A 15816-nucleotide genomic window follows, 5' to 3' on the forward strand; every position below is an offset into this window, starting at 1 on the left:
TAACTGGTATGTAAGTGAGCGTCGGTGGCTCAGGGGTCAAGCACTTGACTTGCAATCTGCAGGTCTTGGGTTCGAATCCCGCCATGTACCAATGTGTTTTTCTGAATGACGTTCTTATGGTGAAGGAAAACATCGTGATGCTGCACATATCTAAAAAGAAATTCAAAAGATATGTGTGAAGTCAACTCACTCTTGGCTAGCGTGGTTGACTATGGCCTAATCACCCTTAACTTAGAGTAGGCTCCGAGCCCCTTGGTGGGGACGTATAGTGAGCTGATGATGGTGATGTAAGAACTTATTTCTACAAAACCTTTCTACAAATGCACAAAATATCCGTTTTTCTTTATGGTAATATTTCCAATTCCGCTGGTAATGGGATACTCTTCATTATGGCAAACCTTTTCAATGCGTCATATTTACTTCTCAATGCTTCTATTTCATCACGAATTCTTGTATTTTCCTCTTGCATTGCCTCCATATCGTGCCATTCCTTGACAAAAAAAAACATCCTGTTAGCTACATTATTTATAACTCAAGAACAACTGGCTGAAAAATGGTGGGTTTCCGAGACCAAATCTCTGTTTAAAACATATTATCATGTCTATCATTATTTTTAACAGTACAGAAATAATTAAATTGTTAAAACTTTCGTGAGATATTATAATAAATTAATTAGGAATGACTTAACTAACATTTGATCTACCCGTGGCAGCACCAACTACTTTTGGACCCATCAGGGGTCCATCTTCAGGGCTAGTATTTATTTATGGTTATTCAGGGTCACGTTACATCTCATACTAAATCAATGAGAGATGCAACCCTTTTTTAAAAATAGAAATAACAATATATTTTAAATGACTTGGTCTCAGAAACCTATTGTAAATGAGTTAAACTAACCTGACTCTTTTCAGTCTCCAATTCATCCTTCTGTTCTATTCGTTTAATACGACACGAGGCTGCATAGCCTCGGTTCTTGAGAGTTCTACGTCTTTGTTTCATTCTGTAACAAAAAATATATTACTAATATATTTGATCCCAGATCTAAATATGTTTCACCGCAGATATACTATGAGAGTTTTATTTCTTTATATTTTAAATAACTAAATGCCCAATTCCAAAAACATCAGTATGTCTTTCAAAGATAATGAGAAGATTATAATATCTTTATAGATGCTTCAATAGTGGAGATCCACTGATCCACTGAAATTACTATTTTTAGGGTTCCATACTTCTAGAGGAAGAAAACGGAACCTCTCTGTCTGTCAAGACCATTTTTCACAGAAATGTGTGAAGGTATCAAGCTGAAATTTCTTTACCATAGATTTCTACAGCCAATATCATGCAAAAATATGGATAAAATAGCCTGGTGATTTACAACAACAAACACATAACCTAGAGGTGTAGGCAGAATTAATTGATAACTTCATTTAATACACACACTTCGAGGTTCAGGCTAAGCACCATCTGCGCTCGGCCACGTCAAGCCTGGTGAAGCTGTAAATGCCTCCTCAAGGCAAACAGTGACTACACAGTCACAAAAAAAAAACACACACACACACACTTCCATCTGTCAATAGTTCGAATACTTCTCTCTTGCCTTCCACATTCATACATCTATACCATTACACCTACCTTACAATCTGATCTCTTGTCAGTCCTCTCATCTTGAGCTGTCGGTTCAAGTCTCGCACTGAAATGGAGACCAGCTCATCATCACTAATCTCGGCGCAGGGAGTTGGCGACAAGGGAGCCTGAAAATTAAGTGTTTTTAATTTAGAAACTAGCTGCGGTACTTACAAGTTTGCTATTAGGTTATTTAAGCAGTCATTATATGTCGTTCATTAAATATCCTAAACATTGTTATCGAATTCTTCAAACGTGTTGTTTGTAGTTTCTAGAAACATTCTATAGTACTTGAGAAATATTTGTAAAAAATTTGGCATACGAATGTGTGTGGTTTCGATATAGTGTTCTTACCATTATAGCTTTCCTTACACCCAGTTCTTTTAAATCATGAGGCATAATAAGGTTTTATTGGAAAAGTAACGGAGGACCCGTTACTACGTATACGGTTATTTATCGCAACAATGTGGTAAGATAGAATATTCAAATCTACCAAACGTATGAAGCACAAGAAATCAAAAAAAGGATTTTTTTTTTAACCGACAGCGTTTATCTCTCCGAATCTCTTATTATTTTACTATTTCGTAGTAATTTTCACTTTTGGAAAATAACAACAATGACAGATGATGACAAACAAACGGCATAGATGACAACCTCAGACCACAGATTATAAAATGTCTAATATCCGTCGCGATAACTTTTTAGCACTTGCCTCAATCAATCAAATTGATATACTCTTTAGCCTCAATCTTCAATTTAAAAATGTTAATCCTCATAATCTTTTGTTACATTTCTGTAAAATTATTTATCTTATAGCATCGCATCGAAAATACCTTGTTAATATTTTGTAAAACCTAAAAAGAGTAAGTTGAGTATCCGAACTGAAATTTCAAGAATGCGATATTCTCTCAATGATTGTAAAAAAAACATTTTGTGTGTAACGATTGACGGACAACTTCGTAGCGTAAAGAAAAAAATCTTGTGTCGTTCTTTCTAGATATAGTTCTCACAAATGGCTAAAAGGAAGAATAAGCCATTGATCGATTCTGATTCAAGCAGCGATTGCTCAGACTTAGACTCGGTAAGTAATATCCGTTATACAATTCCTAGGTTATAGGTTGTTTTAGAAGACAAGACAGCTTTTTGTAGACATTCCTATTCTATTTCACATGCGTATTTAGGCCAAGATCAATAGCACGATGCTATAATTATGCTTAGTGCGCAATAACCTGAGATATTTAGGAAAAAACAGTGTTTTTACTTGTAAAAACAATTTAACGTTTTCACTATTGTCACGATGTTTTTCTACAAAGCTTGGTGTTGTAATGGCCACTTTGGCTATGACTCATACAAAATTCGAAGAAAGCCACTTTCCAAACTTATTAACGTAAAATTCTTTTACATTCTGCCAAATTTTGCGTCCCAAAACGTTACAAAATACATAACATAATTCAAAGTGTTTTTTAGTTATAACGTATTCGTTTTTTTATCAAATACATTCAAACATAATAACGAACATCGCGTTACCTAATCTCCTCCTCTTTTCTTTTTAAATTTATTGACTTTACTATAATTTCTTTAGGAAATTATAAATATAAAAAGACCATAGACAAAATATTTATTTTTCACTAGGAAAATTCAGTTTTTTTTCGAAAATAACTAATTTGTTACATCATATTATTTATGTAAGTCAACAAGTTATTTTTAATAAACTTTTAATCATTAAATAATTTAGGTTCCATTTTAAAGATCTTGTTGCCTTAAAAAATCAATGACAATCTTGATATTGTCTATTATGTAATTGTGAAGTAGGTCTGACCATAGATATTATTGTTCCAGCAATTCTTAAACTTAGCAAAGAAGAAAAAGAAACCAGAAGAATCACCACCACCATCAAAATCTAACAACAAATCATCAGACAGCGAGTCTGATTGGGATGATGATGACAAAAAAGATGGTAACTCGTAAATATTAAAAAATCCTTAGTGTAATTTTAGTATGTAAGCTACACTAAGTGATCTATGGTGATTAAGTATTGGCTGTGATAAAAAAGGATGTTTTTTCCCATTTCACCTTCGCCTTAATAATTCCACTTTCCCATTCATTTCTGCACAAATCTTGCTGATATTTGGCATACATTGTCTTGGAGAACACATACTTATTAATTTTTAATTCTGTGTGGACGGAGATGTGAGCGACAGCTATTTTTTATTTAACAAACATCATGATTTTAGGCAAATCATCTTCATCATCGAACTCAGAATCGGAGAGTGATGCAAGAAGTGACACATCCAAGAAAAAAGACCCACCGAGACCTGCAAGGAAGTCCTCATCAGATCACACGGATGAAGTTAAAAAGAAAGCGGAACCGAAAAAGACTGAAACCAGAAAGAGCATAGACAGTGTTGGTTCGGTTAAGAAAAAAGATACATACAGCGAACCTGAAGAAGGTAGCATATGATTTTTTTTTAATTATTAGTGCAAATATCCTTATCATTCTAAATATCTGAAGATGTACCTTGGTATTTCATAATCTTCCTAGTCATTTAATCCAAATTTTAAACTTTAATATATACTATCTCTATCTTACTTCTTACTAATATTATAAAATGTTTGGATGGATGGATGTTTGTTAGATGTTATTTCCAGAAACTATGTATGTATCTACCTGAAAATTGGCATAGATGTAGAACATAGGCTATTAAGTTTATTTAATATAGAGTGGACGGAGCCGCGGTCGACAGCTAGTTTTATCATTATTGTACTTATTTTCAGGTGAAGTATCGTCACATTCGTCTGACAATGATTCAATAGACTCGGAAGAGGAATTTGATGATGGGTGAGACAGATTATTAATCTGCCTATTTACAGTGGGTTTCTGAGTCCCAAATCTATTGTTTCTCAGATCATGGTTTAATACATACTATCTCTATTATATCAAAGATAATCATTTTATACAGAGATTTTACAATTTCCTGCTTATCATAAAAAAAAGTAAATAAAAAAAATTATTTTTAATTTTAAAATCTTTCAGTTATGATGAAAATTTGATGGGAGATGAAGAAGACAGGGCAAGGCTTGCCGCTATGTCGGAGAAGGAGAGAGAACAAGAGATATTCAAACGTATTGAGAGAAGAGATCTCATGAAGACAAGGTAAGGGATATTAAAAGTGGAGATGCAGAATAAGAGATGGAGATAAAAAAAATTATTAACTGTAATTGTGTGTGATTGTCATTTTAGGTTGGTTTATTAGTTATTTAGGTCTTACTAATATAAATGCTAATGTCTAGATGGATGTATGTTTGTTAGAAGTAATCTCCAGAACGGCTCAATAGATCTCAATATCATTTGGCATAGATATAGAACATAGTTGGAAAGAACACATAGGCTACTAATTAAGTTTGAATTCCGGCCCGAGTCGTGGTAGACAGCTAGTTTTATTATATTTCTTACTTATATAAAATCTGTAGTTCGATATTTCTCTGTCTGTAGTTTTATGATTTTCCCTTAATTTAATTAACAATTTTACGTGTGATTATATTTTCTTCATAAAACAAATCACCAGATGGGAGATAGAAAGGAAGCTTCGTCTAGCAAAGCGTACTGCGGCGGAGCGCGGCGCATCTCCGGGAGAGTTGGCGCGGAGGAGAGACGCGCGCCGCAGGAGACGAGCACAGAAGAGAGAAGCACCTAGAGAGAGTGAGAGACCGCCTGAAGAAAGAGAGAGAATGGAGAGAGTTGAGAGGAGAGGTAAGAGTTGGGAAACAATTATAATCATTCTCATCTCAACAGTTAATTTGTGTGAAAAATAAAATTGTCTTTAAATGTAGGATCTATGTTTAAACATAATATTCTTTCTGTTACTAACTCGAGGTAATCTAGAAGTGATTTTGTATGTGTTTTTTTTAGAATCTGAATCAGAACAACCAAAGGAAATGGAGAAAGAAAATGAAAGTATGGAACAGAGTCCCGGTGAGATAATGGATGATCAGAAAGACAATGGTGAGTGGATATCTCTTGTCAGATTTTCTCAAATTTGGTACACGTCCTTAGTCCTAATGACAATGTTATTTTTAATATTCAGTGCCAATTTTAAATCCAAGATGGCCGACGCGAAATGGCGGATGACATATTTTACTACCCCAACATTGGTGTCAAATGAAAAAGCTTGACTAATAGAACGTGGTTAAGTCTACACTTAGTTATTTTTCTTAATGTTCTTCCTTCCAGACGCGTCTCGTTCGACATCACCCCTGTTCGGTACGAAGTCTGAAGGTAGGAAGAGGAACGTGGACGACAGGCGGCAGAACGCAATGGCGGCGTTACGTGCGCAGAGAGACGCAAAGGCAACTCGCACTGAACATAAGCAAAGGAAGAGAATGGAACAGGAGAAAGACAAGGATGATGATGATGTAAGTATAACAACTTATATATTTAATTTAGAAAAAAAAAACATTAATTTTAACCACTGATCAGATATTCACAGAATTGTTTTCTAAAGCTAAATTTACCAAAATGTGGAACTGGCCGTTGACCATAGATATTTCCAAAAAGACGATTGCATATACCTTTCATTTTAGTACACAGAGTATACAAAAAAAGGAATATTTCCCCTTCCAGTACAAATCCATTTCATTAATAAATGCTTGGGTAGAGAAATTTCGCCTCTGCCACCAACAATGGAAAGGAGAAATGAATTTGTCAGGGGAACAGATTGCATATCTTATTTCCACTAGTGGAACCGACTAGTTTAGTCTAGACCGGACGAACATACGTGAATGTTTTAGCTTTTTTTGTATATTTTTTTTTTATATTATATGGTGGTAAACGAGCGAGCGGTCACCTGAAATCGCTGAAATAGCGAAGTGATCGTTGCCCATAGACATACGCAATTGCATATGCGTTGCCTACATGCACAGTAAGAAAACATTTCCATGCATCCTCTCCTCATCCAGAAAATTTACTTCCACTTCCCATCCTTTCCTTATAAGAAAAAGGGTAAGAAGGGAAAGACGACAAAATTAGGCCTTCGGGACGCACACTGATCAGACTGTACTTGGAATTGCTTCCATTTGAGGCCTGTCTTCTGTGTGGTCGTGGTATTTCACCGGGCGAGTCGGGACAATTCGTGCGAAGAAGTTAAAGCTCGCTCTACCTCAGTTAAATATAATATTTTTATCCAACAGGACGCAGATGCGGAGATAATTGGTGGTACAAGTAAACAGAGCGTCAAGTTAAAAGCATCTGATATATATTCTGATGACTCCGGCTCTGATTCTGAAGATAACAAATCACAAGGTTAGTTTCTCTTTTATACTCTTTGATAATACAGATGTCACAAGATTATATACAAGCGAAAGTCCGATCCCCTAATATGCGAGAAACTCTGGTAAGAGAACCTCTATAAGAGAGAAACTCGGGTAAGAGAAACCTCTATAAATGAGAAACTTGTTTAAGAGAGAAACTGCTTTAAACGAGAAAGTCTTGTAAAAGTGAAATGTCTATAAGTAAGTAATCACTATAAACAAATAAAAAAAATGTGTCTCTTGGCCTCTTGCAGGCTCACATATATTACTAATATTATAAATGCTGTTGGATGGATGGATGTTTGAAGGTATCTCTGGAAAGTCTTCATAGATCTGGATGAAATTTGTCATAGATGTAAAACATGGTCTGGAAGAACACATAAGCTACTTATTAAGTTCGTTTTTAATCGCGGACGTAGTCGCGTGCGACAGCTAGTTTAATGTAAGCATGAGTATATATTTTGTAGGTCGTCGCAGCTCCAGCAGTTCGTCATCCTCTGGTGGTGAGGAAGAGGAGAAGAAGAGAGAGGAAGTGGAAGTGAAGTACGCGGATACAAGAGATCAGATCAATAAACTTAGGTTAAGCAGGTATAGTTAGAGAAATTAATTTCTTACCCACTTAATATTGTAAGTTTTCTAGTCTAATTGTATTATTACCTGGGTAGGATATAAATGTCCTTGACTGTGTATTTCTATTCAGTTAAAACACAAAATAATTAAAAAAATTGTCGTTGAATATTGTAAAATTTTAAAATGTAGTCAAAACCTTTTTACTCGTCTTACTAATATTATAAATGCGAATATTTAGATGGATGCATGTATGGATGGATATTTGAAGATATCTCCATAACGGCTGAACGGATCCCGATGTTATTTTGTATAAATATAGAACATTGTCTAAATAGTCATAGTCAAATTAAGTTATTTTTTAATTGCGCGCGGACGAAGTCACCGGTAATAGCTAGTGAATAATAAAAATTAGCTATTATTTTATAATATTACGTTATTTTATCAAATAATCATCTTAAAGTTACTTAAAAAGCTTAATATATAGAATTTGTTCATTTAGAATTTTAGAATAATGTGTACAGCCAAATCTGGAATAGGGAGAGTTTAAGGGACTGCTGTGTTTTTCTCACTTTTTCCCTCTCCTTTCCCCCTTATCCAGTTTCGACTGTAAGATAGTTATGTTAACTTTATTTTCAGGTTTAAATTGGAAAGATTAGTTCATTTGCCATTCTTTGCTCGTGTGGTGACTGGATGTTTTGTACGCATTGGTATCGGCAATAATAACGGAAATCCTGTATACAGGGTGAGTTGTACATCTTTTTTTTTTTTATATCACAAGGTGGCAAACGAGCGAGCGGCCACCTGAAATCGCTAAAGTAGCGAAGTGACCGTTGCCCATAGACATACGCAATTGCATATGCGTTGCCTACCTTTAATCGACGGAGGAGAGGATGCACAGAAAGAAAATATATTCCCTTTCCATGCATCCTCTCATCCGGAAAGTCCACTTCCACTTCCCATCCTTTCCTTATAAGAAAAGGGTGGGAAGGGAAAGAGGGCTAAATTAGGCCTCCGGGACGCACACTCATCAGACTGTACGCGGAATAGCTTCCACTTGACGCATGTCTGTATGGTCGTGGTATTTCACCGGGCGAACCTGGCCAATTCGTGCGAAGATGTTAAAGCGGGTTCTACCACTCTTAAACAACAACATCTTTTTATCTTTTATTTAAAAGGAAATTTCTTGTTAACTCAATTGAATAATCTTACTAATATAAATATACAAGTTTGGATGGATTTGGTATCTCACACTTTGGTGTAGAACACAGACTTATTAAATTTTTTAATTCCGTGCAATCGGAGTCACGGGCGACAGCTAGTAATAAAAAAAAACAATACAATCTTAGTACTTTACTAATATTATAAATGCGAATATTTAAATCAGTCCCAGTGTGTGATAACGCCCCCCTGTGAGCGCTGCAGGTCTCAAGTTGCGGGTTATAGTAAAAGTTTCCTTTACAATTCTCCGTTAATATACATATATAGATCACAATAATTAATTAATTTAATTTGAAGTTATAGTGGTTTTTAAATATGTGAAAATATGGGAGCGCTAAAAATATTTATTCTCAAAGTGGGCAGTAGACAAAATAAGTTTGGGAACCACTGGTTTAAATGGATGGATATTTGTTAGAAGGTGACCAGAACGGCTGCATGGAAAAACAAAGATGCTATTAAATTTTTTAATCTCATTCGAACGGTGTCGCGTGCAATAGATAGTAAATTAAATAAGATCCTTTAAGTGTTGTATTTATGTTTTATATTTTGTATACAGGTGGCAGAAATAATAGATGTATACGAGACAGCTAAAGTATACAATTTGGGCAACACAAGAACTAACAAAGGATTGAAGTTACGTCACGGCACACAAGATAGAGTATTTAGATTGGAATTTGTCAGTAATCAGGTAAATAATTCAATTTAAATTGCTTATTACGACGTACAAGGGACAAGTAATAGCCAGTTGTTATAACCGATAATTATATTTGTTTTTTTTATATCATTAGATGGCAAACGAGCGAGCGGTCACCTGAAATCGCTGAAATAGCGAAGTGACCGTTGCCCATAGACATACGCAATTGCTCTCATCCGGAAAATCCACTTCCACTTCCCATCCTTTCCTTATAAAGAAAAGGATGGGAAGTTCCCTAAGGACTAAATTAGTCCTCCGGGACGTACACTCATCAGACTGTACTTGGAATAGCTTCCACGGTGGTAGAGCGAGCTTTAACATGTTCGCACGAATAGTCCCGGCTCGTCCGGTGAAATACCACGACCATACAGAAGTCACGCCTCAAGTCTGATGAGTGTGCGTCCTGGAGGTTTAAAATAATCCTCTTTCCCTTCCAATCCTTTTTCTTATAAGGAAAGGATTGGAAGTTGAAGTGGACTTTCCGGATGAGAGGATGCATGGAAAGGGAATATATTTTCTTTCTGTGCATCCTCTTCTCCGTTGATTAAAGGTAGGCAACGCATACGCGATTGCATATGTCGTATGCCGCTTGCTCGTTTGCCGTCTAATGATATAAAAAAAAAGATTCTCGCTTATTATAATTTGAGTGTATATTAATGTATATTTAACCCTGTTTTCCCCCAGGAGTTCACAGACAATGAGTTTGTGAAATGGCACAAGGCAATAAAGGATGCAAACAAAAAGCCACCCACAATGGATTTTGTTAGGAATAAAATAAGTGAAGTTAAAGAAGCACTTATGTATGAATTTAAAGTAAGTATATACTTTATATAAAAGAAAGTCGTGTTAGTTACACTATTTATAACTCAAGATCGGCTTTACTGATATGTTTGAAAATTGGTGAGGAGGTAGCTTAGAGCCAGGAGACGGACATAGGATACTATTTATTAATCTTTTTTGAATTGTGCCTTGAAAAGCTGCTTTTTATTTACCTTACTAATATTATAAATGCGAATGTTTAGATGGATGTGATGTGGATGGATGGATGGGCTACACTAATTAAGTTTTTTTATATATCCAAGCGGACGGAGTCACGTGCGAGAGCTAGTACTTTATATTATTTAAAATCGTATTTAGAAACGTTAGTGAATAAGACAATCCTTAAGAATAAAATAAATATATGTTAAATTTAAGTTTTTTTCTATAGGAAGAAGATATAGAAAAAATAGTAGCAGAAAAAGAGAGATTCAGATCTCATCCTACAAATTACGCGATGAAAAAGACACAACTAATGAAAGAAAGAGACGTCGCACAATTGAGGTATTAATTAATCATATTAAACAACATAACTCACGCCCAAAACCTAAAGGGGTAGACAGAGACCACGGACTTCTTCTTTCTTACTAATATTATAAATGCGAATGTTTGGATTGTTGAAAGTATCTCCAGAACAGCTCAACGGATCTTGATGAAATTTGTCATATATATAGAATATTTACTAAGTTTGTTTTAATTCTATACGGACGGAGTCATGGGCAACAGCTAGTATTAAATAAAATTTAATTAATGAATAATATTCCAGAGGCGATGATGAATTAGTAATGGATTTGAACGCTAAGATCCAGGAATTAGAAGACAGAGCGAGCCAGTTGGACAAAACAAGAACATCCTCTATACAAAGTATCTCATATATAAATAATAGAAATAGAAAATTAAACGTGGAGACTGCTGAAAAAGCTATCATGGAAGAGGTAAGAAGATATCCAACCTTTATAAGCGAGAATTCAAGTTATGTTCTCGCTCATGAAGGTTTGTGATCGGACAATGACTCTTATAAACGTTTCTTGTTTAAATTCCACTTTCATATCTTACTAATATTATAAATGCGAATGTTTAGATGGATGTTTGTTTGAAGGTCTGTAATTTACATGGATTTCGCTGAAATTTGACATAGATGTAGAACAGTCTGGAAGAACACATAGGCTACTAAGATTTTTTTTAATGCCACGTGGACGGAATTGAGGGCGACTGCTAGTTTATAAACGAATCTACAAAAACTAGAGTCATTTTACCGTTAAACGCTGACCTCCATAAGCGAGAAACTCTGGTTAAAGAGAAACCTCTACAAGCGAGAAAATTCACAATCTCATAAACTCTTGTTTATCCAAGTTTGAGTTCTTTTTCTATTTTTGATGTAATTTTTTTTCTAGGTTAAAGCAAATAAAGGTAAAAAGCAAGACGATCCATTCACAAGACGACATACAAAGCCTGTGATGAACTTTAAGTCACATCAAGGCGGCAGAAGTCAGGTATAAATCTTATAAATGCGAATTAATGTATGCATGGAAGGTATGTTACAGTACAACTGCATGGATCTCGCTGAGGCATATGAAACGTCATCATCATCAGCTCATACGTCTCCACTAAGGGACTCAGACCCTAAGTTAGTGACTAGGTCATAGTGAATGCTGGTCCAGTCCAAGTTGACTTGACACATATCTTTGAATTTCTTCTCAGATATGTGCAGCATCACGTTTCCTACAACTACATAGGATTAATGAACATATGTAAATCGAAAACACATTAGTATATGGCAGGATTCAAACTCAGGACCTGCAGATTAGAAGTCATATGTTTAACCCCCTAAGCCACTGACGCTACGTATGTTGTGATGGAACATAGTCTGGAAGAACACATAGGTTACTTAGTTTTTTAACTCTGAGTGCGGTACAATAATTAATATTGTCCACAGGAGTTGATGAGGAATGAAGAAGCTGCGTTGGAGGAGCAGCGGCTGAGGGAGGAAGAGGAGAGAGTGGAGAGGGAGAGGCAGGAGCGAGATAGACTGATTTTGGTGAGTTACGTCTTTTATGTACACTTATATTTCATTCTATCCATACAACAAGCTTCATATGGTAGTTTTTCAAAAGAAAAAATGAATAAACTCAAAAACTACTGGAGTTTACAAAAGGAGTTTTTTTTCCTCCGTCTATTTAATAGATATATGTATATTAAAAGTATTTTAGTAGTTTTTGAGTTTATTACATTTTTATGTACACAATTGTTTGTTTTTTTTTGTATATTTACTTATAAAAGATTTGATTTCCAGCAAGAAAACGAACCAGAGAGACCTAAACGTGAGAAGACAGGTTCATCAGACAACACGAGTCTGTACTCTCTGCACGACTTTGATATCAACATTGACCTGGACTTACCCGTGGCCAGTAAGTAGAATATTTACCCTAATCACTATTTGTACTCATATTCACTTAATTATTTATTTAATTACACTGTTCAACAAATTAAGACATATTTAAAGTTTGGTCTTACTAATATAGTAAATGCGAATGTCTAGACCAGTTTTTCCCAAAGTGTGTGATAACGTCCCCTTGTGAGCGCTGCAGGTCTCAAGTTGCGGGTTATAGTAAAAGTTTCCTTTACAATTCTCCGTTAATATACATATATAGATCACAATAATTATTTAATTTAATTTGAAGTTATAGTGGTTTTTAAATATGTGATAATATGGAGGCGCTAAAAAAATATTTATTCTCAAAGTGTGCAGTAGACAAAATAAGTTTAGGAACCAATGACTTAGACGGATGGATATTTGTTTAAATGTATCTCTAGAACGCCTGTATGGATCTTAATTAAATTTGCTATAGATGTAGAACATAGTCTGGAGGAACACATAAGCTAGTTAAGGCTAGGTTTTTTTTTGATCCGCCTGGATGAAGTCGCGGGCGATAGCTTGTTTAATAAATGTTTTGTTATGTTGAAATGAAATGGTGTTCTTTTCAAGTATTATTTTGGGGTTGTTGCTCCAATAATTGAGCACCAAACAAATTTAATTTTTATTATTATACATTTCTAAAGAGAAATTCATATAAGTTTATTATTTCTTCTTTTTTTATATGTAAATATATTTTTTTTTCAGAGTCAATGAACGCTCAGCCCAAGCAAGTGACTGGTAAAGTGAAAGAAACGGGACCGAAACGATCCCTTAATCTAGACGAATACAAGAAGAGACACGGACTTATATGAGTTTTGTTAATTATGTGATAGCATTTGAAGTGTTGACGGGACTTGGGGCAAACCCATAACATTTTATCTAGATTTTTTTTGTACCTAGAACTAGATATTGCGTTTACAGGTAATTAGGAATATTTCCTTTACCGCTAGTGAGAGAAGTCGACCATATTAAAGTTTTCATTTCTTGAATATGCTAGTTGCTAGAATTTCAGTTTTTTTTTATAGATAAATTACATGTTTTTATTGTCTCGTATGTAAAATGTATTAAAAAGCAATAAAAACGGTGCCTGAAGCAAATAGTATTAAAGGATTTATATTTATTAAATGAATTCATATCTTAATTAATAGCTACTTAAAATAAAAAAATGATCCTTCGAGTCGGATTTTTTTTTTACAAAATATGTAGTAATTTTGTAGTTACGCGTGATTTGCGAAATATTCGTTAAGCAATGTGTTGTCACTGTAGAAACATGTATAAAAACATGTATACAACAATTTTATACGTGTCTTCTGCAATTTTAAGCATTTTTGTTATTTTTATATACGAGTGTCATTCATTATAAAAAATGCTTAAATACTTTAAAAATATTAACGTTAAATTTCAAATATATCGTCTATGGAACAACTTTTTTATTTATTTCATTAAAATTGTTAGATAAAATTAACTAATATTACAAAATAAAGTTAAATAATTACCTGAGAATAACTTTTTTTTTAGAAATATATTAAAATTCACGATTTTTAAAGTAAAATATAATTTACTAGCCGACCCGACAGACGTTGTCCTGTCTACACGTCTTTAATTCGAATATTATTTAAAATTTGACACTGCGATGGTAGCGCCGTCTGTTGGATCCAATGTAAAACATTCCAAAATCAACAACTACTAATAAATTAAAAATTTATTTAAAAAAACATTGTCCAACGGACAAAATTGTGAATCTAAACCATTCCCAGATCCCCTTGAACACACACAAAAAATTTCATCAAAATCTGTCCAGTCGTTTGAGAGAAGTTCAGTGACATACACACTCACAGATGAATTATATATATAAAGATGTAGATTTTCGTTTGGAACAAAGCTATATGCAATTATAACCAAATATATGTTGGTTGGTATGAGGTGACGATCACCTGCACCAACGTGAATAATCCAGGGGCAACTCCCAGATGCAGCACTTCTGCTCATCCAGAGACAAAAACTGTACCATTCAGCAGAACAGAGTCCATACCGAAAGTCTTCCTGATGGTTTCAGTGTGGAGCAGCTATTCCACATCGCATCTCCTCAGAGCAGGGCAGGGGATGGGACACTCACACAGAGAACCTGAAGATATCTGCTTTTCGAGAGTGATGTGGTGGTGTATTCCTTCACTTCCCTTTAACCAGCTTTTCAATTCGACGATTGACGTTCTCATCCATACTTCCCACCTCGTTCTGAACTTTGTCTGTGATCCTAGGTCTTGGGTTCTCTAAAAGACAGTTATTTGATGCGTTACCGTCCTATCATGATGGCATATGGAACTTGATCATCAGTCACCTGATACCAAGGAATCAACATCAATTTCCTATTCATAGGTTTCATGAGTTGTTCCCTCACTTGTTGAGCCAGCCTAGTTGAGTCTTCAAGTGAGTAGTTGAGTGAATTATTCAACATATCGAAGAGTAGGTTCGTGGTGAGTAGTACACTCTCAGGTTTCTATCTAATACGAGTTTCTCGCTAATGGAGGTTTCTCTAATACGAGTTTCTCGCTCATACAGGTTTCTCTCTAATACGAGTTTCTCGCTCATAGAGGTTTCTCTCTAATACGAGTTTCTCGCTCATAGAGGTTTCTATCTAAGACGAGTTTCTCGCTCATAGAGGTTTCTCTCTAATATGAGTTTCTCGCCCATAGAGGTTTCTCTCTAATACGAGTTTCTCGCTCATAGAGGTTTCTCTCTAATACGAGTTTCCCGCTCATAGAGGTTTCTCGCTCATAGAGGTTTCTCGCTAATACGAGTTTCTCGCTCATAGAGGTTTCTCTCTAATACGAGTTTCTCGCTCATAGAGGTTTCTATCTAAGACGAGTTTCTCGTTCATAGAGGTTTCTATCTAAGACGATTTTCTCGCTCATAGAGGTTTCTCTCTAATACGAGTTTCTCGCTCATAGAGGTTTCTATCTAAGACGAGTTTCTCGCTCATAGAGGTTTCTCTCTAATATGAGTTTCTCGCTCATAGAGGTTTCTCTCTAATACGAGTTTCTCGCTCATAGAGGTTTCTCTCTAATACGAGTTTCTCGCTCATAGAGGTTTCTATCTTATACGAGTTTCTCGCTCATAGAGGTTTCTCTCTAATATGAGTTTCTCGCCCATAGAGGTTTCTCTCTAATACGAG

At 35.1% G+C, this 15816-nt stretch overlaps 2 protein-coding genes across 2 annotated transcripts; one reads left to right on the forward strand and one right to left on the reverse strand.

Moving 5' to 3' along the window:
• Nucleotides 1-210: 210 nt before the first annotated feature.
• Nucleotides 211-2249, reverse strand: maf-S (MAF bZIP transcription factor K). The gene is made up of 4 exons (XM_013306128.1): nucleotides 1978-2249; nucleotides 1633-1751; nucleotides 898-1000; nucleotides 211-490 (listed from the first exon to the last, which is right to left on the reverse strand). The coding sequence occupies exons 1-4, from the start codon at nucleotides 2020-2022 to the stop codon at nucleotides 344-346; spliced, it is 414 nt and encodes a 137-aa protein (XP_013161582.1). The 5' UTR covers nucleotides 2023-2249; the 3' UTR covers nucleotides 211-343.
• Nucleotides 2250-2523: 274 nt separating this feature from the next.
• Rtf1 (RNA polymerase-associated protein Rtf1) lies at nucleotides 2524-14028 on the forward strand. Its single transcript, XM_013306302.1, has 19 exons — nucleotides 2524-2704; nucleotides 3463-3580; nucleotides 3858-4073; nucleotides 4399-4462; nucleotides 4658-4777; nucleotides 5190-5374; nucleotides 5534-5626; nucleotides 5855-6036; nucleotides 6811-6922; nucleotides 7398-7518; nucleotides 8137-8242; nucleotides 9275-9406; nucleotides 10097-10225; nucleotides 10620-10732; nucleotides 10995-11163; nucleotides 11623-11721; nucleotides 12165-12266; nucleotides 12522-12636; nucleotides 13350-14028. The coding sequence occupies exons 1-19, from the start codon at nucleotides 2636-2638 to the stop codon at nucleotides 13454-13456; spliced, it is 2352 nt and encodes a 783-aa protein (XP_013161756.1). The 5' UTR covers nucleotides 2524-2635; the 3' UTR covers nucleotides 13457-14028.
• The last annotated feature ends 1788 nt before the right edge of the window (nucleotides 14029-15816 follow it).

Source organism: Papilio xuthus, unplaced genomic scaffold (genome assembly GCF_000836235.2).
Source record: "Papilio xuthus unplaced genomic scaffold, Pxut_1.1 DF828258.1, whole genome shotgun sequence".
NCBI lineage: Eukaryota > Metazoa > Arthropoda > Insecta > Lepidoptera > Papilionidae > Papilio > Papilio xuthus.